Source organism: Anolis carolinensis, unplaced genomic scaffold, assembly GCF_035594765.1.
Source record: "Anolis carolinensis isolate JA03-04 unplaced genomic scaffold, rAnoCar3.1.pri scaffold_10, whole genome shotgun sequence".
NCBI lineage: Eukaryota > Metazoa > Chordata > Lepidosauria > Squamata > Dactyloidae > Anolis > Anolis carolinensis.
In genome coordinates, this window is record NW_026943821.1 from 5,304,346 (window position 1) to 5,330,709 (window position 26,364).

Here is a 26,364-nt window from a genome sequence, read left to right on the forward strand (position 1 = left end):
TATTCCCATGCCACTCCACTTTTGTTTCTGTAAACAGTACAACTCTTCACCTAATTTGCCTTTTTTCACTCTGAACAGGGAAGTATTTGAGATGCACTCCCAGAACTTCCTAGCGAGAAGGACATTAACAAAAGCTTTCAATGCCTAACTGTTCTTGCATCAGCTTGAAGCTTTAATAATTTTATCAGCAGTTATCTTGTGCTCCCTCTGCTGATTAAGAAGCAGGTTGGCACCATCCTCGCTTTCTGGCCCATGAGGATTTTCCGCACCTTTGACACATCCCAATAAGAGTTTTTGTCCTTTTATTCTAACAGGATGGAATAAACAATAATAATTTTATTCTTATATTCTGCCATCATTTTCCCGAAGGGACTTGGGGCAGCTTACACAAGGCACAAAGTGCCTAAAAATGGAACATAAAATAGACACAATGTAAAATACAACTGAATAAAACATATAAAGTAAAACATATGTAAATAACAATATAAAACTCAGATTAAACCAGCGCTCATCCATCAATGGCAGTTAATGTAAACATGGCCAGGCTGTAAACAATAGGGCAAGGGAATGGGAATATATATATAACCACGAGACAAGGGTATGGGATGAAGTGAAAGGCTGCATAATAATTTCATAGATCAGCTAGCGACTAGGCATTCTCAAAAGCTGGTCTTCAGTTCCCTACGGAAGGAGGACAGTGTGGGGGGCCTACCCAATCTCCCTGGAGACGGTGTTCCAAAGCTGGGGAGCCACAACCGAGAAGGCCTTCTCCCTCGTCCCCACAACTACGCTTGTGACTGTGGCAGAACCGAAAGAAGGGCCTCCCCAGCAGATCTTAGAGCAATGATGGGCAACCTTTTGCATTTGGTGTGTCAAAATTCACCAAAAAACCTAGCATGACTTGGGTGGTGTGTCACTTTGAGGAAAAAAAAACATACTTTCACAATATATATAGTTTAAATAACAAAAATATATAATTGTAATATATAACTGTATTTAATAAATCAAAAACTATTTACTACAATTATTTCCATCTATGGTACCTCTTGCAGTTCCCACGCTGATTTCTCTCTATTGTAGTTTCAATGTAGTCATGAATAATGAATAATATAATAATATAATAGTAATAATATAATAATATACTACAATAGAATGATAATAGAATGAATATATATATATATATATATATATATATATATATATATATATATATAAATGTAATGTGCATAATTCCCATGAAGTAAACAACAAAACCACTGGACCAAATCACACCAAATTTGGCCACAAAAGACATTAGTTATCCAATCAATCTGCATGCGGCAGTGTGTCAGCAAAAATGGCTAGGCGTGTCAGTGCTGACATGCGTGTCATAGGTTGACCATCACTGTCTTAGAGCCCATGCCGGTTCATTGGGAGGGGGAGATACAGTCACGAAGATAGGTAGGACCCAAATCATTTAGGGCTTTGTTAACCTGCACTTTGAATTGGGACCAGAAACTTATCGGGAGCCAATGAAGCTGCTTTAGAAGGGGCACCGTGTGCTCCCTATACCTAGCTCTAGTTAGTAGTCAAAATACAGACATTCCCACAAACAACATTTTGAGAATATAGTAAAAAGCTTAAATGGTTAATTCTCCTCTCCCCAAAAGTTGAAATCTACCAGCTTCCCTTCAATGGCCGTTCAAGCAGGTGCCATAATTCAGAAGGGGCACACACAGGTTTCACTGTCCTTCACTGGAAAGGAAGAGTTAATGATATTCACACACTTTCTCGTCCAGAGATGTTTTCCTGCTGAGTGATCCAAGAAGTCATTGTGTGATTCAGGACTGAGCATGATTTTCTAAAAATAGGCTCCCAAGTTTTCGTATTCGTAGCTTCCACTGTAAAAGCCGTAACAGAATTCTGAAGAATATAACAGAATTTTCTTTTTTTACTCCTGAAAAATCTACACTATTATTCAAAGCTTCCTCAAAAAGAGTTTTACCAGACCATTCGGCCTTTGTTTGTTTTTCCCCGCTCTTCCAGAAACAGGGCTCTAATGCCAATGAAGAGAAGTATACCCTGCTGGCAAAGGGACAGCTGCTGCAAGTATGAAATCACCACTGTTTTGCAAAGCAGTCACGACATTGTTTAAAGAGACAAAAGTCTTTGCATGAAAGAAATGAACCTACTTCTGTTCAGTAGCCTTTTGTGCTGCAATGGGAAAAGCCCTCGACAAAAGGCCCAGGTTAAGAAAATAACTTAGTTGAGAGTGACGTTTGAGAAGATATAACTATTAAAACTCATGGGAAAAAATAGGTTTCTCTACACATATAAGTAAAGGTTGATTGACTTCTCTGCCTATTTTAGGTGGGACACTGAAAGTCATTACCTCTCGGAATAATTAAGTTCATAAATAATGAGTTTAAATACAAGGCTCGCACTGCATTTCAGACAACTGTCCTTCAAAATTAATCAATCCTTAAGGGACCAACTACTTCTTGTTCATAATGTTTCCAGAAGCCAGACTTGACGCAAAGATACTTAACAAGAGATGTAATTTAAAATCTTTCACCGAAATATATTTTCCATAATTATTATTAAGCAGGCATCTCAAATCTTGATCAGAGGAGATAATTAGCAGCAATCATCTCAAAATATGGCAACAGGAACAGGGCTAATATGTCATGCTCACCAGGGAATGATAACCTGCTGACACTACTATACGAGGATCATCTAGATGCTGCACAAGTGGAAAATGATTATAACGATCTATTTCTCGCTAAAACTTGGCAAAAATGGCAACTACTGTACCAGAATCATGTCTATTTCCCATTTATAGTTTTCATGAAATTTATTGGGCAAAAACGTGGTTTTAGTGGGGATTCAAAAAATGCAAATATTCTTGGGATACATGGAGTTTTCTCAATTGACACCAATCTCTACTCTGTCACTTTGTTTCCAAAGCAGTATTAACTGGAATTAAAGAGTTAAGAGGCTGCCAAACCATAGAACTTAACTCTCCCTTTTAAAAATCAGCACGTTACCTTAGTTGTTCTCCTTAAGCTTCGGAGGATGTTCCTTTTCCTGGGGTCTTCATCAGTAGTCTCATATGGAATTACAGCATTATCTCCCTTGTAACCTTGGGAGGTTTGGTCTTCCTCCTTCTTCCTAATGGGGCCCAATTCATCGTCGCTCCCTACGCTGAAACTGGTCCTAAAACTGGCAAATCTCCCGAGCTTCGTACATCTTGTCCGATACAGCACTGGTTTACTAATGATAGACACCTTGCGGCCACGTTCTAAGGAGCTCGTGTCCATTTCGCTATCTGACCCATTGCCGCTTCCGTTGGACTGGGTCTTGTTGATGTTTCGAATGGTGATGATTTTGCCTTGGGTGCTATCGTGGGGCACTGAGTAGATATTTTCTTCCTCGTTCCTTGGTTTTACTACTGCATCCATGGGCTCTGCATAGTCGGAAGGGTCAAAGCCATCCGTTGGGGGCCAACTGCTAGATGACACAGACTTCCTCTGCCCATCCCGATGCCCCTGTTCCAAATAAGAAAGATCCCCCTTCGTAATATCAAAATGGACCGGGGGCTTTGGTTTCACTGGTGGAGGTACTTTGTTGTTCAGTTTGCTTTCAAAAGTGCTCATAACAGAAAAGACGGAAAGACCATCATTCCCCTCCAATTCCATGGAAAGTTTAGAAAGATCTTTGGACAAACTGGGCATTGAGGTGTCCTCTCTGAAAGGGCTGTAGGTTGGAGGCTCAATATCTTCCTCTGAATCCTGAAGGTTTGAATTGCAGAGAGGTGAGCCAGCACGGGGGGAATTAAACACTTCTTCTGTAGTGCTGCAGGCTTCAGCAGCATTATCATACATGTGGGTGGCTTCAATGATGTTTTTCCTCTCCATCACGTCTTTGAAAAACAGGTGGAAGATTTCTAGTTTATGTTGAGGTTGACTATAAGGGATAGTTGTAAACTTTCCTTCTATATCCTGGGCAATATCCTCTCCCTCTGTTAACTGTTCTCTACTTAAATCATTGTCCAGAACATCTAAGGAGCCTTCTGTGAGTGCCACGATTTGAACAGGGATAATATCCTGCACTTCAGAAAGAAAGGCACGTAACATAGCCAGGGAGGCTTTACGTTTAGCTGAATAAAACAAAATGTAGCCATGGACTAGCCAGCTTTTCCTAATGCTAAATGAGGAATGGTATGAAAGCAAGGAGAGTTCTATACGTCTCTTGTGTGGTCCTATGTGATATTCAAGTAACACAGAATTACTGCTTCCGCAATGGGAAGGCCTACAGGTTTGGGACTGAAGAATTGGGAGGAGGATATCATCCACATTGAAGGGATCTCCACACAACAAACACATGACTATCCGAAGATCAATATCAGCCATATCTTTAATGCTCGCAGTTGAGCTCATAAGGTTTAAGTTGCGCTTCGAGTCTAGCAGGCCTTTCAGAACTTGACTGATTTGTTTTTCATTAATATTACGCCCATAGCCAATGCCAGCAGAAGCTGGATCGAGGAAGACACACTGCAACTTACTAGCAATCTGCTGCCCTTGCTGTATTAAGCTGTGCAGTGTTTCCCCACTGGTGTCTCCTCTCTTATTCACTAGAATGAGTGTCAGAGGAAGATGAACTAAGTGGTTGTCCCTTCGGCCAAGAGTGGACTCTCGGCTCTTTTCAATACTTTCAACAACATACGACAGAGATTCCTTGGAATTATAAAGACAGAGGCAACCATGGGGCTGAAATGTTGGCGTCTGAAAAGAATTAACAGGAAGCCTGACATTACCTTCTATAGGTCTCAAGGAGAGTTCATACATTTTCCCATCTATCACATACTTGTCATCATTTGTGCAAAGAGCTCGGATCTCATTTGCTAACTCACGTGCAAGTCCATCTTTACCAAGAATTACTAAGTTGATTCTATCTATATTGGAATCTGACAGTAAGTTTTTCTGATTGCGATCAGAAGGCCTTATAAACCTAGAACTTATCAAATGCTCAATTTTAGCATCTATGCAAGCTGGGCAGCTGGGGCAGGTCTCCTTTGTTGGGTGATACACAAAATGAATGTGCTTCAAGATCAAGGCATCTCGTTCAGCTTGTAGCTTTTGCAATGCTTTAAATCTTTGTTCTTCGCCCAACACATCTTGGATGACACCCATTTTCTCTTTACTGGGTTTGGCATCAAGTTCTAGCTCATAGAACAGTTCTGAGTATTCCAGAAGCAGCTCCTGAAACTCCTCCTTGGCCTTCTCTATAATCTGCTTTTGGTGTCTACCATAAATATCCATGTAGACAGACTCTTCGAGCCACATATAAAAGTCCTCGTTCATGATGAAACTACGAGCTTCTTCCCAAGGTTTTCCTGGAGTTATGAAAGGGGAAGTCTCCAAATTCTCTTTGAAAGCCCTTCTCATTTCTGCCCTTTTCCTCTCATTCCTCAGCTTCTCAAGATGGGCCTCATAGAGCTGCTGCGCAGGCAAGGTCTCCATCAGGTCGAACGGAATGCGTTCGTTCTCCATGTTATCTATGTGGCTGGTGGCATCCCAGGGAGTCTCCTCAAGAACAACAAACCACTTTAAGAAGTCTGGCTTCGACTCCAACAGCTTTTCCACTTTTATGCAGCTCAAATGGTTTATATCATCCAAGTCTGGAATAAGGGCTTCAAAAGCAAGAGGCAAAGCAGCAAGATACATTTTCCTCCGGCGCTCTATATGTTCTTGTTTGAGGCGATGAATATGTTGCAGGAAGAGCTTCTTGGCTTTTGGCGTCCCTTCCAGATAGACATAATCCTGGTACTCTGGAGAGGACTGCATCTTCCGTGAGACATTCAACCAAGTCTCGTTGTGGTTTTTCACAATGCGGCTCACCAGCCACTCATACTTATCTTTCGCAGCCGCAATCTGCTGGCTTTGCTGCTTCAAAGCCTCAAAGTAAGGGATAATTTTAGTCTTGCCCCTGCTTTTGTCTATCAGCTGCACTAAAGTGCTGAAAGCCAAGTCAACGTTCACATTGGATCTGGCAGACGTCTCTACCACCTGGAGGTTCTTTTTGCTTAAGGCAAAAGTGTGTGCATCTCTAATGTACCGCTCCACCCCTTCATCACACTTTGTCAGAACGATCACTGTGGGCTTTTTTGTTTTTGTGAGTTGATTGTACAAGTTTGAAACAAACTTGAGCTGATCATCAAAGTTCCTGTTCATGCCCCTGCTGACATCAATACAGAGCAGAAAGCCATCTACCAACAGCTTCCCATCCGGCATCTGTTTCTGCTCGAAGTCCTGCTCCAGCCCAAGCTGATCAGTGCAAAAGTACATGAGCTTTTCTGCAGATGCAAGTTTGGTCGCAGCCGCCCTTTTGATATAGGGCTGAAGGGCTGTGCTGCGGTGAGGCTGGAAAGTCTGGTCATCAATAAATTCAGTCTGTTCCACAATGTGCATTTTACATTCCACACAGTCCTCCAGAGAACGTACCACTTCCCCCCAGTACAAGAAATGGTCGTTGTTGACAACTCTTCCTCCAAAGTCACTGGTGCTGAGGACTGAAGTGTGGTCCAAGTGGAAGTCATCTGCCCTGGGCCGAACAAAACGATTGCACAGGCACGATTTCCCAATCCCACACTGCCCTTTCTCTTTCTCCGTCCCAGACAATCCAACCACACTGATATTGTAGGTGGGGATGCGGACATCTTGCTTCCGTGCCATCATCATCGTCCAAACATCCTGTTACCCTTGGCAGCTTCCTGGAGTATTAATGCCTGCTGTATTTCCATGCAATCGCAATAGTGGGCAGGTGACTGCTAGCAATTCACATTAACGATGGCTAGGACAGTGGTGATGGCTCTTCCCATGTTGCGTGGACCAACAGCAGCTCAGTTGTCACTGATCTTCACAACTGGATAGACAGCATGTCTCCCTGGGGAAAAAGTGTGGGAATAGGAACAGTTTTAGGATATTTTAAGTTACAGCAAAAGTGCAAGAGATCTTTCATAAAAACATACAGATACATGACAAAAGGACACATAGGAGTCTCAACCTGATTCAAAAGGAAAAGCATAATAAGAACCCCCCCCCCCCCAAAGGATGTGCCCAGAAAACTATTCCCAGGACTCCTTTCTTACAGAAAGCAAGCAATAAACACCTGAGTTTTGCTTGTAGAGCCCTACTCTTACAAGCATCGTATGGAGGACACTCACTTCCAGGGGAAGCTTATCCAGCTCTTCCCTCATGCCACAAATGAAAGAGGTCCTTATTGTAGATAGCAACCAAGCAGATTGTGCCTCTTTGCTAGTCCAGCCTGAAGAGGTCCTTTACTTATCTCACATACAGACTGCATGAAACTATCCCAGCAAGAAGAGCTGCACTGGGGAGAAAAAGGGAGCGCCCTTGTTTAATAGGCCCAACAAAGCAGCATTCTCCAAATGTTTTGGGGTTCTCCCCATTCCAGTAAGGCTGAAAAGAGGGGGAAGCCTTGCATGAAGCTTTTAGGACATTACTATATGTTGGGTCTTCCAAGAAAAAATTCTTACACAACAGGGAAGAGAAAACCCCACCCACAACACAATGCAGCCCTGTTTCAATAAAGGGGCAACATCATAGAGGCTGCATTGGGCATAAAGAACAGCTCTATTAGAGTTGTGCCGGCCACTTGAGTACTAATGTTGTGGCGATTCTAATGGGGGTGGGAACACTGTCCATGGGGATATATAAAGGAGGACAGTAGTAGAATGAGGATCAGGAAGGTTTGAGTGAGAAGAGAAGAGGCAATTATCTGAGATTTGATTACATGGACTGAGCTACAATGTCCCACTTTCTTTGCAAAAATCCCATGTCTTCGGTGATCCCCTGATAAGCAACAATTAACAAGTACAGATCCTGTATCTAATGGGCATTTACATGTTTAGCTGCCAATACCCTTGAAGGGCTAAATATGCTTTCCCCAGACCTACAATATTGGTACATCTAGGTATCACTTAGATTGGTTTGGATAATTTCAAGAGACAGAGACATGCAAAAAGATGAGGTAAGACCACTTCCAGATTTCCTGAAACACATTAATAAGACAAGATGACCAGATAACTCAATTTACAGAAGGAGTGTGATTCTTGTTCACTAGGGAAAAGGCTATGCCAATAAACACACAACTATATGGACTTTATATAGTTTCTCTGGCAGAGGTTATTCACAAAATAGTAGTAACAGATGAAAAGTCTCCTTAACCATAAATTAACTACTATAACATACAGTTTAACAGTAGTCAAATGTCAGCTTTATGTCTTTGTCCACTGGCTATACCACACTTCAAATCACTGCTTTACCAACAAGATGGGAAAGAGAAATATTAAAATGTGAGAACATCAAGAAAAGGAAATCTGCCTAATGTGCAGCTGAAAGAGCTGAACACTACTATAAGCCTAGAAATCTTTCTTCTTCCAGCCTTTTCAAAATAGTTAATATTTTTTCTGAAGCCAGTGTTGCCAATACAGAATGCACTAGACAGAAGTTATCTTTGCTTTTTGGCTTAAGGTCAACAATGGCATCTGATTATTCTTTTCATCAGGAAGATTACGCTTCCACAAATGGATAGGCTCAGTCTAATAGGATCACCATTGTTAGAAGTGTGAAAAAAGACCTAAGACCATTCTTAAGGGATATTACTGGGATGCATTAGCCAAGATTTAAGTACTAGTGCAGAAGCAATATGAACCTTTCTCAGTGATTTTGCAATACTTTAGGCATTCTGGTTTCTTTTAATTCAGATTAAAACTAGTACTGCTCTTTTAAAATGGGGAGCGGGAGGATTGGCACTCAGATGACATTGCTGGCCTTCATAGTTACAACATGCCTGTTGTCAGAGAATGTGGACTTTGAATCCGCAGCCAATATAAATTATCCTTTGCTTTGATGGCTGAATAATGCAGTTTAACTAGTTCTTCAGTTGGAATGAATTACAGGAGACAAAAGGTTGCTGTAAGTTTGAAAATGCTATTGTATGCTTGATTTAGAAAAAGAAACCTGGAGCATTTGATCTTAAGTGCATTCAACTTTTCTAAGAGGTAGCTTTGAAAAGTCAGCTGAGTCACCAGATTAAATATTTGGAACGTGAGCCAAAATAAAAGTGGGACTTTTCCCACTTTGACACGCACTCCACATTTAATGCAGTTCTGCACCTAAGGCCAGCTGGGTATTTATCTTAGTTAAGCACGGCTGTAATTCAAAGGCTTTCTACAATCTTCAAGACTCATATAGAGGGGCTTGTGGAAGTGGAACATGCTACAGAGATGGAGTTAACTGCACATATCTAGATGCTTTCCCTAGCAATAAATGCCACTGCACTTCTTTTTTCTGCCCCAAAAATCACCTCTTTGCTGCTGGCGAGAAAAGAAGGCCCATAATCAAGCCATGCTCTTGTAAATCTTTCTTTGTTCTCCATAAAAGACATCTGCACAGACCTAACATTCAAAAAGGGATGTTCTATCAGTTTCAGTGACTGATCCAAAGATGCTTACATGGATGATAGACTCAAATACACAATCAATTATGCTTATGGTTTCTGGGGTAGATTTGCAAATCCCAATTCAGAGGTTGTAGCTTGAAATCTCACTGAAAGCACTTTATGTGACTGGTTGGTTGTTATTCATTTTATGTCTTTAATTACCATAACATTTTATTGATGTGTATTTTAGGGTTGATTGATTTTACTGTAGTATTGTTATGTATTAATTATGTGAATTATGTTTCCCTTTGATATTTATGTATCTGTATTTATTGCACCATATGTATTGTTACATCACAAGTGCTTTGTAAGCTGCCCTGAGTTCCTTTTGGGAGATGATGGCAGGGTAAAATTTATTATTATTATTATTATTATTATTATTATTATTATTATTATTATTTCAGTAGAGTCTCACTTATCCAACACTCGCTTATCCAACGTTCTGGATTATCCAACACATTTTTGTAGTCAATGTTTTCAATATATCGTGATATTTTGGTGCTAAATTCGTAAATACAATAATTACTACATAGCATTATTGCATATTGAACTACTTTTTCTGTCAAATTTGTTGTTAAACATGATGTTTTGGTGCTTAATTTGTAAAATCATAACCTAATTTGATGTGTAATAGGCTTTTCCTTAATCCCTCCTTATTATCCAACATATTTGCTTATCCAACATTCTGCCGGCCCGTTTATGTTGGATAAGTGAGACTCTACTGTATTATTAAATCCAAGCTACATATGACATGTGCTTCAAAACAGTATAGAGAGAGCAAAGAGCTGGCACACTGATCTGTCTCTAAGCAAAGCCAGAAGGACCTCAACAAGTCCAGCCAATATTTTAAAGCAAACTCAAAAGGCAGAATGAGAACCATCTTTTCCAAAAGAGGCCTCAAATGCTAGCTGGTTCAATTGCTAGGAAGTGCCCAAAGCATGTCAGCCATAAATAAAGCACTACAAGCCAGCATAGAAAAGATTGAAACAGCTGATATTGGAAAAAGCAAAAGGCTACCAAAACAAACAAGGAATGTGACACATACACAAGCGCTTGAGGAGTGAGACAGCAGGGAATTGCCTCAACACTAGAAAAAGATATGGGAGACTTTTAATTTAACAAAGCAGCAGGATGACACATGCAATCAATTGACAATACAGCCAAACAAGGTCAAGCAAGACCTCTGAGTTAGAAACCTTCATTACTATGTAGACTGTTTTAAAGATGAGGCTAGAATCATTTAGCCCTCCAGATGTGAGACACCACATCCCACCAGCTATTAACCAATATACCCAATGGTGAGGAATGCTGGGGTTTCATTTCACAAATACCTGGAAGGCCCCATGATTCCTACCACTCCTGTTTAAAGAAATAAATCTAGTTGGACTCTGAACTTCTCTACTGCTAACTCTTTAATCAAAAATATGTTTACTGAGCATCTGCAAAAGCAATTCAGCATGCGTAATGAAGCCCTGTGGCTTAGGGACATCCCAACACATGCTATTCTTCTGCCTAGACTTGGCTGCCACATTTCAAAGAGGAAAACTATAAACACTGAAGACTGCGTCAGCATGTTTACTAACAAAGTAGAAATTCAGAAAAAAATCACATGTGATAATGGTAAATATCTGAACATGCAACCAAATTAATTCATTCTTAATCTTCTTATCACCCTATTCACCCACTATGTTTCTCCTTGCTCCAAATGTTGCCATTCTTGTTGCTATTTTCCAACCCTGTGGAATTTGTACAAAGCATTAACACCTTATATATTTCTGTTACTATCTAACAATTAATTATAGCTCTATGTTTGTATATTTATGTCTTTATATCTCTAAATTACTATGCAAGGGGCATATAGCTGGAAAAAGATATAACAAGATGCCACAGAGAAAACTCTGAGGAAAAACATGAATTATGAAATACTCTGTCCAGGAGCATGTGAAAGTCATGTATATCATAGAAACGGTTTTTAAACAGTGCATCGTAAGGATGTATCTTCCCTGTAATAGAAAAGTACCCCCCCCCCCCAATTTGTATCATTTTAGTGATATCTTTTAGTAGCAGGGGAGGATGCTAACACAAACAAGATATATCTCTGATACACACTGTTTACACAATCTGATACATAGCTGAACAAACCTTAGTAGATTATGGTTGCTTTGATCCAAGGTGGGGATTGTGTGGTCCTCTAGATATGGTGGCTGAACTACAACAAATGAGTTCATTCCTCAATACTGGATATGCCAGCTAGGGCTATTGGCAGCCTCACTTCCATACAGTCCTTCCCCATCCGCCTCCCTTTAACATGACCTCCTAATTTGATTAAACTTTGCAAAATCAACAAATATGATTTGAAGAAAACGTGCCGTTTGTTTCAGATGGGCCATGTATGTTGCAGAATGTTCCATTTTAGAAGATAAAAGCAAAGAGGAAAGGTGACTGCCTTTCCTAAAGCAACTCCCAGTCGCAGGAATTCTTGTAAGCACCCCTATTTTTATTTTATTTTTAAATGTTATGCCAGGGCCAGAATGTAAGCAAAACTGTTTATCTGTTACACACAAGCAATTTATATCACAGATCTGCGATTTAATTCTCAAATTCTTCTACATGCTTGCCCTTGATCAAAATTACCCTCATATACTGAAATTTAGGGCAGAATGGGCATATTTATTTATTTATGGTTCTTTTATCCTGCCTTTCTCAACCCCAGAGGGGACTCAAAGCGGCTTCACAACATAAGCAATATCTGTTAAAACATAGTACAATAAAAACAACCGCACCATTAAAACAATCAAAAGCATTTGAATCCATACAACAAGTTAAATCATGTGATCCATAGGCACAGTCCAGGGCCATTCCATAAGTCAATTACGTATCTTTCGTATCAAATTATTGCACTAGATTTTCAAAGGCTTGGTCAAAGAGACACTTCTTCACTTTTTTGCGGAAGGTCAGGAAGGAGGGAGCTGATCTAATCTCTCTGGGCAGGGAGTTCCATAGCCGAGGTGTCACCACTGAGAAGGCTCTATTTCTCGTCTCCGCCAATTGCACTTGCGAAGGTGGTGGCGAGAGCAGGGCCTCTCCAGATGATAAACTCTGAGATGGTTCATAGAGGGAGATATGTTCAGACAAGTAAACTGGGCCAGAACCATTTAGGGCTTTAAAGGCTAAAGCCAGCACTTTGAATTGTGCTCAGTAGCAAACTGGCAGCCAATTCACAGTTCACGTTCACAGTTCCTACTACTACATTATCTCTAGCCCATGCTCTTTAATTGGGAGAAATACACTCCAATCTTCACATTTGCATAATTTTAACTTAATTTCATATATGTATGTACAGGGCCAAGTACCAGTGCATATCCTTCATGGCATTTACAAACCCTAGGAAAAAATCCATGAAGCTACCCTAGCATTGTATAGTGATAGCAAGAGGAAAAAGGCAGCAGACCTATGTGGTAATGAAGGGAGAGAAGCAATAGAAAAACAGGCCTACAGTACTGGCAGATTTTATGTGTCTTCCCTCAGCAGAACCAAGGAGGAAACGTGCAGCCATTAAAGCAGTGCACTCACAGGACTCTGGCCCAGTAACATGTACAAGACACTAAACCAAAAGACAGGAGATTCTCCAAATATTGTGTGCAATTGAGGGAGAAAAGAAGCAAGGAAAGACTCCTCTTCAGCACAAAAGATTAGTTATCTAAACTCCGAACTAGATTCATTCCGAGTTAACAAGAAATACCACCTCATGTACCATATTTTATTAGGAGCCACAGTGGCGCAATGGGTTAAGCCCTTGTGCCAGCTGAACTGCTGACTTAAGGTTGGGTTGCTGACCTGAAGGTTGCCTGTTTGAATCTGTGAGATGGGATGAGCTCCTGCCTGTCAGCTCTAGCTTAAGGGGACATGACAAAAGCCTCCCAGCAGGATGGTAACACATCCAGGCATCCCCTGGGCAACGTCTCTGTAGACAGCCAATTCTCTCACACCTAAAAAGAATTACAGTATGTTCTCAAGTCGCTTCTAATATGAAAAAAAAGTATTTTATTGGTGGAAAGGAGCCCTGCTCTTCTGCTGTAAGTAACTCACAGTGAAATGATTTCCATTGTTTGCTGGATAGTTCCATTCTTATGCAAAATGACACATATCCTAGCTGAGCGGTTTAAAACGTACCACAAATTAGCCTAATTTAAGGCTGATTGGTTGCTACACACAACATTTATGCATCGTGTATTTAAATCCTCATCTTCAGCCTGACGTAGTTTTCACATTCAGAATTACATGCTGCCGAATATCACTTTTAATAAAGCAAACGCCAAGTGACCCTGAAGCACAGCAGCACAAGAGGTGCTGCTTCACTCCACTGAATATACTGTAAGCACAACAATGGGAAAAGGATTTCTTCACAGAGTTGTAAATTTTCTCACTGCTCCACAGTGGCCCAAGTGTAGAAAATCTCTGAAATGGGTCATTTGTATCTTTGGAAAGGCTGATTTAAGCTTTTAACCATCTGGATCCAGGACATTTAATCTCCAGGAACAGATGGGCTATTCTTAGAGAGAAGGTGTACATGAGCTATCTGGCCATGTGCACCAATAATGGAACCGTTCTGGATCCTTTTGGAAACTCAGTTTTTTATTGTGTCAGAAGTTACTTGAGAACATACTGTAAGTCACTTCTGGTGTGAGAGAATTAGCCATCTACAGAGATGTCGCATAGGGGACGCACAGATGGTTAGCTGGTAGGCTTCTCTCATGTTCCCGCAAGCTAAAGCTGACAGACAGTAGTTCACCCCATCTCGCAAATTCAAACCGGCAACCTTCAGGTCAGCAGTTCAGCCCGCACAAGGGTTTAACCCACTGAACCACTGGTACAATGAGAGAAACAAAGAACTGACACATTTCACACCAGCCCTGCTACTGTATTCCTTCTGTTCCATGCTCCTGAATTGGGAAAAATACGCCCAGCTCCTTCTAACGCAAATGAAGGTTGCATAGCTCAAATGTCCTATTTATTTGAGTCTAATGCTCACCATTTTTGGCTAAATGACATGCCAAAATTAGGGTATGATTATATCCATGTCATACGATCTTCTTAGTGCTGAGCCAAAGCAAAAGATGAAACTGCTTCAGGAGCGCCTGGAGTTCCTATTTGAGGGACCCCAACCTTAATTTAATTGTCATAGCTCAATGTTACGGGATCCTAGGATTTGTAGTTTAGTGAGGTACCAGCATTCTTTGGCAGAAAAGGCTCAAGACATCGAAAAAAATCACAGCCCCCATAACTCCACAGCATGGCCAAATTACAAAGAGTGCACTTTTTGCTGCTGCGCATTACATTCGGCATTAAATACTTTTTTGGTTTCAGGGTTTTGAAAATTTATGTGAGAATGTGATTCGATGGTGCATTAGACTCAAGTAAATATGGTATTCTCCTCAGTAGATAGAAACCATGCCATTGCATATGCAAAGGCCCACTGGGAGATAGAGCTTTTTTATAAAAAAAAAAAACCCAGCAACACTATCACTTGGACTTAATGTGACTGTGCTCTACTTATTCTGAAATATATTTGAACATTGGCCAGGACCCCTGAAAGAGAATGAATGCTCTAGTTAAGTAAACATGTTGCAAAACCTAAGTTCACAAATTATGCCATGAGGAGCCTGTCCTTCCACAGCCCGAAAAGGGGACAGGGAGGGAAGCGCAGGCAACCCTTCTTCTAGTTCAATGAAGGATTGTGCAATTCCCCTAAAGCTCTCTAGATAAAAATGAAGCTGAGGCAGAAGAGATTTTTGTGCCTGAGCTCAAGCACATCTACAGTTGCCTCCATCAAGTAATGGAGTCTTACCACTAGATCAAATAGTGCTCTGGAGGCTTCTGTGATTCTGGAATGGGCTTTATAATTAACACAGGGAACAGCAGTCAGAAAAGGATGTCTCTCAAAATCCCATCAAGACACATTACAGCGTAATCTAGACCCCACTTGGGAAGTTAGTAAAAGATGCTTAGAAACACTGAATGTTCGCTATCCTTTTAAAAATGTTTCACTCGTACCCAAATGTGGTTTCGCTCTTACCCAAATCCCATTTCCCTCAATAGTACATGTATTCAATTGTCTTTGTTTAACACAGAGGATATTCACAGGATTCAATACTCAAGCAACAATATCTATTAGGTATTACAAAATCTATGCAAATCAAAAGATTAATGTGTGTATGCCAATCATGCACAGCCCGCAGTACAAACACACTTTCCCTTTGAGATTTTAGTTCTATGTTTGTCAGACAAGAGCTAGTATCACTATGATAGACACAAATATTGCATCCTTATTCTCAAGAAAATATCACATTTTCTAGGAAACAAATGCATAATTCTGCTTCTTTAGCAAGGGAAGTGTTTCAACCATTCAAAACTGTACCTCTCTGCTTCTATGTATAACAAGGGATATGAAATATTGAGATAATACAAAATCATGAAAGCCTTAAAATTAATGCCTGAGGACTAGAACATGGATCCTTACAGATAAAAACATATTTCTGTTCTTAATTGAGTCTTACAGCAAGTAATGCTGTGCCCCAGCCCTTAACAAAATGTGTGAGCACCAAATTTCAGATAGTTTCTGATGAAACACAGAAGGTTCTTTCTATAAACAGTATACAATACAGCCAACTATCCCTCTTGCTGTCAGTTTAAAAACAAGACTCTCTATTTAGATATAAATAAGGAAGCCATTAAACCTAACTTGGGAGACATCAAATGCATCAAAAACTGAAAAGCAGATGTGCCAAGTAAATGATTTATTAGAACCACCATAATTTGACATATAAGAATCTTACCATGACACAATTGTTATTTTAAAATAGGATTGTTCTAGTAAGTCCATCTGCTGGAACTCCCAGTGTAGTTTGGTGTAGTGCTGGGTGCCAATTTACACCCACACCATAAAAACGGAAGTTCAAAAGGAAAAAATGTTGCCAATTTAACATTTCTGCAATTAGTTAGCCATGCTTATTAAATTTCAGCAAGCATGCATCTATACATACACAGTCAATAGATCTCAAAACAAAGGCAAATGGAACATTTGAAGTATGTTGTATACAGTTACTGAAGGTTGCACCAGATCCTAGCCCTTGTTGTTTATTCCATTTCTATCTCTCATACAAAGCATAATGGGGACCGCTTTCGTGCTCAATTTCCCTAGTACGATAAAAGTAAAAGTCAGCTGCATCAACTACTACCAGGTAAAGGAATACAACGTCTGGAAGCAGGGCTGCTCATTACTTTCAAAACCGCAGAATGACTACTTCATTCATGTGCTACCAAATACTGCAATTCTTTCTCATTCAGTGAAAGAGAACCATTTTCTTCTAGATTGTTCTGAAAGGTAACAGTAGGCAATTTATGTCACCTTTGTGTAAGGGGTGTACTATACCAGCAGATGGGACATTGTCTGGTTGCTTTGTTCTTCAGGCGACAAAGCTCCATAACTTTGGCAGCACTTATTTAAAAAGATAAATGAGACAGAAAGAAGACAGCTACACCAGCTGCATTTTGATTTTCCCAGGCATGGTAAGTCCTCTGAACTTCACAAACCCTTCCATTAAAAGGATCAAGTAATCTTCACAACTTCTAGATCTTCTCAAGAGCTTTAACTGAAGTCTTATAAGTAGTACCAGACTATGTACAGTAGAATCTCACTTATCCAACATAAACGGGCCGGTAGAACGTTGGATAAGCGAAAATGTTGGATAATAAGGAGGGATTAAGGAAAAGCCTATTAAACGTCAAATTACATTATGATTTTACAAATTAAGCACCCAAAACATCATGTTTTACAACAAATCAACAGAAAAAGCAGTTCAATACATGGTAACATTATGTAGTAATTATTGTATTTATGAATTTTGCACCAAAACAGTGCAATATATTGAAATGATTGACTAAAAAACATTGGCTACTAACAATCTGACTACAAATAAAGATAGAATTGCATAAAATTAACTTACAGTAGCAACATTGTCGGAAATTAAATCCATAAAAAGTTCAATTCTTGCTGCCTAAAGAAACAGCTGTGGATCGTGGCAGTAGGCAAACTGCGTTGGATAATCCAGAACGTTGGATAAGTGAATGTTGGATAAATGAGACTCTACTGTACTTAAAAAAATACCTTTCTAATACTAAAATAACTATTCATATAAACTGAGGCCTGAATACTGTATTCCATCAACGTATGTGAGGAAGTAGATTGCAGTCTATGAAAGCACGTGCTAAATAAATTGGTCAGCCAAAAAATGTTACAATACTCCTTTGTTTTTTTATCGTCTTCTGAAAACTACGTACACACCACATCACTGGTAAGTCATACAGATTTTAGGAAGCTATCTATAACTAAGCTAGAGTGAGCCAGAATGTAGAATCATAGAATCATAGCGTTGGAGGAGACCTCATGGGCCATCCAGTCCAACCCCCTGCTAAGAAGCAGGAAATTGCATTCAAAACACCCCTTTGAATGTTTTCTGTTTTGATAATGTTCTCTAAGCTTCCACTCCTTTTCTTTTTTTTAGCTACAAGAATTGAATGTAATTCAAAAATTGCTAGTAGGTGCTATATTGCAGTCCCTGCTTGAATAAGTATTATTTATCCCTTTCTGCCCATTTAATCATATGAAAACTCTTCATATATTTTCCACATGATTTCAACACATGCTCAGATAAACTAGAGTAAGGGGTGTCATCTGCATCACAATATGAGAATTTAGGAAAGATATACTGGAATAGAATAAAAGTGTTAGGTTTCATACACATCTGAACATTCTTATGTGTATTTTTTTTTTCACTCCATCAAGAAGCCGCCCTGAAAATACAGTGTCACATGTCCACAGCAACAGTGAGACAAATCTGTTTCTAATCTTTAAACCACTATTTTTACTAATAAGACAGTCCAAGTCTTTTTGTATCACCAAATAAGAATGTCAAGAATTCCCATTGTACAGCATGGGTATATCGAGGATGCCAATTAAGATGCTGAGGCATACGCACCAAGTTCTGAAGTTTGTTATCATCCTGTACTCCTCAACGCTTTTCAGGCTACTTAATTACTTAGTACTACTGGGGAATGCCTATTCATTTCACCCAGCCTTATTTCGAATAATGGCCTATATAGCACTTAGCATCTGTAGGGCCAAGCTTCATCTGCCCATGATTTGTACGCAATGCACACTTTTCTGATCATCTATACCTTGGTATTGTTCCAGTTCAATGAACTATGAACAACAACAAAAAGGCTTTATTCTGTATTCGGAAAAACTAAGGACACACAAGCCAAACACATCTGCCACTACCAAAGGAAATTCTAGCTTCCACACCAAAATCCAAGCAGTATGAGAAAATGCAATGACCTGGATTTGGCCCTATTATTTCCATCCCTTATTATAATCCCAACTGCATTCTCAGAGGAATTGAATTAGGTATCAAATCTTTAAGAATCAAGCAAATAATGTGAGGCATTCTATAGCTTGCTGAAGAACTGCTGCCATTGTAGCATCTGAGGACTCCAAAGCATCTAACAGCTCAGATGGTGGAAGATTTGGAAAGGAGTCAAGCATCCGGGATTCTTTCCCCAGCAGGTCATTACACTGCCAAGGGACGGGGATGACCAACGCAGCAAAGGAGTATTTCAGGGTATCACAGGCTGGTTTTCTCACCATTGGGGGTATATTCAACAGCCAAATGTTTTGGTATGTTTTTTGGAAAGACAAGGAATTACTGATGAAAAGAATTATAACCAGGAAACTTAGAGATGGAACCTAGCCTCCAAAATGACAGCTGTAAATTTAGCAAATGAACTGAAGAGAAGGGAAGCAAGCCACTAGGGAACATTATCTGCATATGCCCCAGTGAAATGAATAGGTGCTGTACAAGAGCATAGCTCCCGCTTTCCTTTAATTTCACAGAAACTTGCAATCAAGATATTCCCAGCGGACTGTGCCTTCAATCTGCTAACAGCTCACCTAACAAGAAGTTGACGTTTTCCAGCAGTCAAGAATTCATCTGACATCTTCTATCAGCAAGGTCAGTATGAAATTTAGGGCAAAGAAAAACCCACTCTAAAATCTACTAAAGAATATATCCTTTAAAAATAGCACCACTTCTAATTCAGAACCATTTGACAGTGTTCACTTCATTGGGGTTTTCATATATCAGCAAAAGACTAAGGGATGCATTTCTAGATGTATAAAGTCAATAGTATTTCTCTCTGGATTCACAAATATGTACAGGGTTTTTTTTAAAAAAAAACCTAGGGGCCTTTCCAAACAGCCATATAACCCAGAATATCAAGGCAGAAAATCCCACAATATCTGCTTTGAACTGGGTTATCTGAGTCCACACTGCCATATATTCCAGTTCAAAGTAGATAATGTGGGATTTTATTCAGCTCTGTGGAAGGTGCCTAACATAAACTCCATTTCAATCTCAAATGAGTGAGAACTGGCAGTTATTTGTTGCCAGTTCCCACCAATCTGGAAGCATCTTTGGCTGAAAAAAGAAAAGAACAAAAACAGAGTGTGGGGCTAAGATTCTGCACTGCACAGGGCTTGGAAAAAAGTACCTTTCCTCCTCTAGCAGTCCACTTGGTTTCTGGGCTAGGTATGTTCCTCTTCTGCCAGCCCACTCAATCACCTGTATGAAATTCTATGTTTTCACTAAAGTAATTCCTGGTTGCCTGTGATATGGTGGTTAGTGTAAAAATAAAAGACTTGTCTGACTTAACCAACTTCTGTTGTGAGTAATTCCACAAGGCTTTTATTCTTCTCAAACTATGCCTCTTTGACAGAAGAAAATCAACTACCAAAAGCAAATACTTTTCTGTCTGGATTTGATAACTCTGGTTCATATGAAATATTAGCCTTAATGAAGTACAGATACAACCAACTTTACACTTAGATCACTTGGGCAAACTCCTCTTCGTTGTGAAGCACAAGACAGCCCAGTCTTGGGTCAGGCAAAATTATTAGGCTGGCTCTGGTTCAGGAAGAAAGACTCCTATTGCTGCATAGAAGACAAGCGTGACGGCCAGTTCCTGTCTCCCACTGACAAGAGCTGAGCCCACACACATTATTTTACTGAGCATCTTTCAGATCGAGAAACACAGATCTCAGAGGAAAGAGGCAGCCGGGAATATCATAAAGAGGAATCTCTCCATCCAAAAGAGGACTACTCATAGTACGCTCCAGAGAAATGTTACCCGCTCCTCACCAGAAACAGAAAACAAATGCCCATGGATTAGATGCAACTGTGTTAAACACAGGACAAAAGAAAGAGAGGGAAAACCATCCAGCAACTTTCAAAATAACAGAAGGACCTAATAAACTGGTGAATAAAAAAAGACTAATATTGTCACCTCTCTGAGGGGTACAGTATACTATGCTAGATACACTGGATTTTTCTGAAAGTTAAAATTCGCCAGGAATTCACAAAAACTTGGCATCATAGGAAAGTAACCTGATTTCTATGGATGCCATAAACAAGGACAGAAACATCCCTTTGGTTTCATTTAATCAAATAGCACAAAATTAGATTTCATCTATATTGGTGTGTCTGTCACATTTTGCACTGCAAAGAAAACATTTAAAAAACCAACTGCTGTGACAAACAGAATAATGAAAAGCATTTACTACTGTCAGATATTGTAGGCACCAGGCAGGAAATGTAGGTTTCTCTTTTTATATTAAAAGTAGTAACACATGACATCACTTAAACATCTTCTCCACCGATATTTTAAACTTGTTTTGTGATTCAATGTATTTGTTATTCTTGTTGGTTTTTTTTTCTCTCTCTTTTTTCTTTCTCTTTTTTTTCCTCCCTTTTTTTTCTCTCTTTCTTTTTTTTTTTTCTTTTTCTCTCTTTTCTTCTTTTCTCCTTGTAGGTTTTCCTTTCCCTAGTATATCTGTGTGCACAATCTTTATGTATATATGTACACTAATATGTCAAAACTTAATAAAAAAGACTTGATAAAAAAAAACATCTTCTCCCTTGTATTACAAATAATAACAACTAAGAATTTTTTATAATTGTTTGGAAAGAAAGAGCAAAAAATAAAGAATAAATTCTATAAGAATACTCTCTCCTAATATTTTCCTAACACTGCTGGCTATGTAAGATTTTTAACTATTGGAGAACTTTCATACAAACTAGGAATACTGAGATTCATAGCAGACACAATTGCTCATGCTAGCTACCAGAAAAGCACTAGTTTATTTTGTGTATGGTAGTAGAGTGACTACAAAAGGTTTTCTCCAGTATTTTTCTACCCTGGCTGATGAAGGTTCTCTCTCAGTAATCTCAGTAATTATCTCTTATTCTCTCTCTCTCTCTCTTTCTCAAGTACAGGTCTACAAGAAACTATATACCTTTGCCCTTTTTTGGAGAGAGAAGTACCTCTTTCCTTCAGGATACAATACTCTAATTATACTTACAATACGTTTATATTTACTGAAAAACCCAAAAGCTTGCCCAATTTTGTCACAACTTAGTTGGACCTAATAAAGATGATTCTGGACATCTGCTTGCCTTGTCTGCATTATTCATTGATAACAGTATATAATAATCTTAAGCAAATGAAACAATAATTCAGACTGGTTAAAAGAATAAAGTTATTACAAGAATAAAATTATTAAAGTCTTGTTAATTTCAATAAGTATACTCCAAAGACAATGTGTGTCCTACCCTTCTTTATTTCATTTTCAGAAGTACGTATATAGCAGTCCTAGTGACAAATGACAATCCTCCTGCATTTCCTAAAAATTCTGCATAATTCAAACACTTTCAAACGAAATCATATCTGTGTATCCACGGATACAGAAGGTTGACTGTATAAATACATATAACCCAGAACCCAGCCCTCTAACAATCTCAGTATGCTGATACCAATGTTTGGGAAAGTTACATTTTTGTACTGCAATTCCCAAAATTGCCCAGCCAGCGCAGCTTTTTACCATGAAATTCTGGTAGTTATCATCCAAAAAACACAAAAAAGTAACTATTCCACAGTTTGAGTGAAACATGAATGAGGCATGTGCTCATGAGCTCTCCTCCCTCATGCATACTAATCTCCACACACTGGCATTTTAATGCAAGGCATGACTCGCCTGGCTCAGAGGGACAGCTACAGTTCCCACTAATCAGGCAGGGTAAGAAGAGGAGGGAAATTGGGATATATGAGAGAAGAGGAGATAACAAGCAGGGGGCTTTTCACATAGTGCCAACCCAAGTTTGGTCTTGTGTCCAAACCAACCTATTATTTTTAAATGCTTAGTCAACAATAAAAACCTATCCAGGCTTAGAAAAATCCTATCTATCATGATTAAAAACATTACAATGAGGATTGCCAAACATCTTGCTTACCCTGGTAACTGATATGCTTGAAGACATTTGTCTATTACAATGGCCACTGCACTTGTGTCATTTATGTTTCATGCCTTTAAAATATTTGGTGGCATCTTTCCAGTTCCAAACAATTCTTAAAGCTGGGTTGCTGAGAGTTTCTGGGCTGTGTGGCCATGTTCCAGAAGCATTTTCTCCACATCTATGGCAGGCATCCTCAGAAGTTGTGAGGTCTGTAGGAAACTAGGCAAGTGGGGTTTATATATTTGTAGAATCTCCAGGGTGGGAGAAAGAACTCTTCTCTGTTTGAGGCAAGTTTGAATGTTGCAGTTGACCACCTTGAATAGCACTGAATGGCCTTTCAGCTTCAAAGCCTGTCTGCTTCCTGTCTGAGGGAATCCTTTGTTGGAGGTGTTAACTGGCCCTGAATTCCAGACAAACAATCAGGGCCAGCTAACACCTCCTAGCAAAAGATTCCCTCAGATGGGAAGTAGCCAGGCTTTGAAGCTGAAAGGCCATTCAATGTTATATAAACCCACTTGCCTTGTTTCCTCACAACCTCTGAGGATGCCTGCCATAGATGAGGGCGAAACAGGAGAAAATGCTTCTGGAACATGCTGCTTTAACGATGTGTTTATTTTGCTGTGTTAAGTTACTGTATGTTGTTTCGCAGGGAAACCGCCCTAGTCCCTTCGGGGAGATAGAGCAGTATATAAATAAAGTTTTATTATTATTATTATTATATTAAAATGCTTCTGAAACATGGCCGCCCGGAAAACTCTCAGCAACCCAGTGATTCCAGCCATGAAAACCTTTCACAACACAATACCTTGCTCAATACTGAACAAGTTGTATTATCTCTGATCTATAAACCAGAATTATAAATTATAAAACGAATTTTAAGTTCAATAAAATGTACCTAACTCCAAAAAGCTATGCTAAGGCAAAGGATTCAATTTCTTTTATTTTAATTACATAAGAAGAAAAATTTATGAGTTCATCTTTTAGATGCAATAACTATTTATATGAAAACTAGCTGTGCCCGGCCACGCGTTGCTGTGGCGTTGTCTGGTGGTGTTGATGAGAAATTGTTGAGGTAGTGGTGGTATTGAATGTTTGTTGTATGGTTGTCTTTATGTTTAGTATGCACACTGAAGTGGATTATATGGCAGTGTGGAGTCAAGATAATCCAGTTCAAAGCAGATAATATAAGATTCTAAATGGGTTATATAGCTGTTTGTAAGGACCTTGAGTCTACACTGCCATATAATCCAGTTAAAATCAGATAATCTGTGGATGAGGCCTAACTGTGCCTGTCCCCTGGGCTGAGTGAGTTGCTAGGAGACCAAGTGGGTGGAGCTTAGCCTCCAAACTGGCAGCAATTGGATAAAAACTATTATTCCTCTCCCTGTAATTAGGACTTTATTTTTCTTTTCTTTTTGTTGTATCAACCTAGAGCCGTGAATGATGGGTTGTGTTGTCAAATTTCGAGGTTAGGGGGCCTGTAGTTTTGTTGTTTTGTCCACTGCCCTGATGCCATCACTCTTTTATATATATAGATAAATAGGCTAGAGGCAACCAAGAGGTTTCTTGATAAGTATATGGGAAAGGAATTAAATTTCAGGAAAAGGAAAGATGGGGAGTCTCAAAAAACAGGATATTTCAGGTAACAATGTTAAAATGGCTCAGGAAGATATAATGCTGAAAATACCGCAAAAAGAATTTAACCGTAGGATTCCGGAGCATGGGAAAAATCTCTACTATAATACATTTGCAAATAGCCAGTTATAGAGTTTTAAATAATAAACCAACAAGGCTAAAACCACTTATAACCAAGTGTCAATTTACTCCTGAAACACAATAATTCAAAATATTAATTCAATAGCTATTTAAGGGGAAGATCAAAATGGCTACGTGAAAAACATTTGGCACTGTAGGCATTTTTAAACATGCTTAAGCTGCAGCCCTAAAATGCTTATTGCTAACATAAGGAAACTGTGCTTCCTTCCAAGGAGACACATTAAGAATAGTAGTACCAGGAAGAAAAGCAAAGTAATGTCTGGATTGCTTTACATAAAGAAATTCCACATGCTTTTATAGGAATCACAGGTACTTTCCATACAAAAAGAATACTTTGTATGAGCCAAACATGACTGAAAAATGTTGTCTCGTTGCCTCAGAATACCTTTTACAAGACAAACACAGAACGTACCCAAACTGCCTAACTTTCCAATGTTGAATTCTAAGTTATATTTTGCAAAGATTATTTGAAACAATACCTAATTACTTACTGCCTTGGTTCAAGCATACTCTCCACATCCCATTTTTATCTATCAAAGACAAGTCAATGCATAAAAGTGCTGCACCTTTGTCTGTAGGTATGTGTTGCAAAGAATCCAAGCAACAAGCATACATAACTACCCAAGAAAATGTGACCTTTGGGATTTCTTGAAACTGTCAGTACAGTAAGAAACCATTGTTTCTGGAATTCCTTCTTTGCCATCAACTCTTAGAATGGCACAGGAGCACCTCCAAAAGCTTTACTAAACTAGATACCCAGCTTGGGATCACAAGGGAAAACCAGCTCTCTACAAAGCTGTGTATTTCCTTGATTATATAAAATGTTCTCACAGAGAAGCACACACTAATTTTTTGTTCTCAAAATATGAATAGTGGTACAAAGCCAGGTCCAAGGCTTCAGTCCACAAGGGGCCAAAAAAGCTATTTGCTGCCACATCCTGAAAATGTGCTGTTGGCAATATTTTCAGAAATTGCTAAAGAAAGAACAACTTATTTCTTCAAACCAGAATGCCAGAACACTCAGATACAGATGGATCTAAGAAAACCTTTTAGGATCAAACTAATTTCCTACTGACAGCAAAGGCAACTAAAGTGCAATGTTTGCTCTCTGGGTCCTTGCTAAGATTTCTCCAAACATCCTCTGCAATTAGAACCTTATGACTGCCCCAATGATGAAAATAAATTTTGAGCTGCAGCATAAAGGAGTGTTTTTGTTTGGTGACTGACCCAAGACATAGCCAGAATTGGGCAGGACTATATGGTATGTATAATATCTAAATTTAAAGCAATGCACTAGGTAGTCATTTTGAACCGAAGGATCCTCCAAATAACTCCCTCGGGTTCTGTTGCTGCCAACATCAAAGGTTCACATCCAGTTTATTTTTCTCTGCCCAAGATTAAGCAGATAGATGTAATTAGATTCAGGGAGCTGTGTCAGTAATTAGAACTAAAAAAAATTACATGAGACCTTGAATTTAATTCAAGAAGGTAGGTGAGGAGAACTTTCAAATATGCTCAAGAACGCATTTATTCAACTAGATTTACAATACCAGTATGTCCAACATCCAATTTCCCACTTATTATGAGAATTGTTGGTTCAAAATGTTTGATTTCCCAGATAGAGTTAACTAGACTTGGCCACAGTAGTCCATGCCTTAGTTACATCTAGAATGGACTA

The 26,364-nt window shown here is 39.2% G+C and overlaps 1 protein-coding gene across 1 annotated transcript in view; it reads right to left on the reverse strand.

Annotated features, from left to right (window-relative positions):
* arhgap35 (Rho GTPase activating protein 35) overlaps positions 1 to 26,364 on the reverse strand; it is a 77,107-nt gene that overhangs the window by 44,699 nt on the left and 6,044 nt on the right. Inside the window, exon 2 of the mRNA XM_003228036.4 lies at positions 3,027 to 6,924. Within this exon, the coding sequence (XP_003228084.1) occupies positions 3,027 to 6,719 (3,693 nt within the window). The 5' untranslated portion in view covers positions 6,720 to 6,924. The remainder of the gene's footprint in view (positions 1 to 3,026; positions 6,925 to 26,364) is intronic.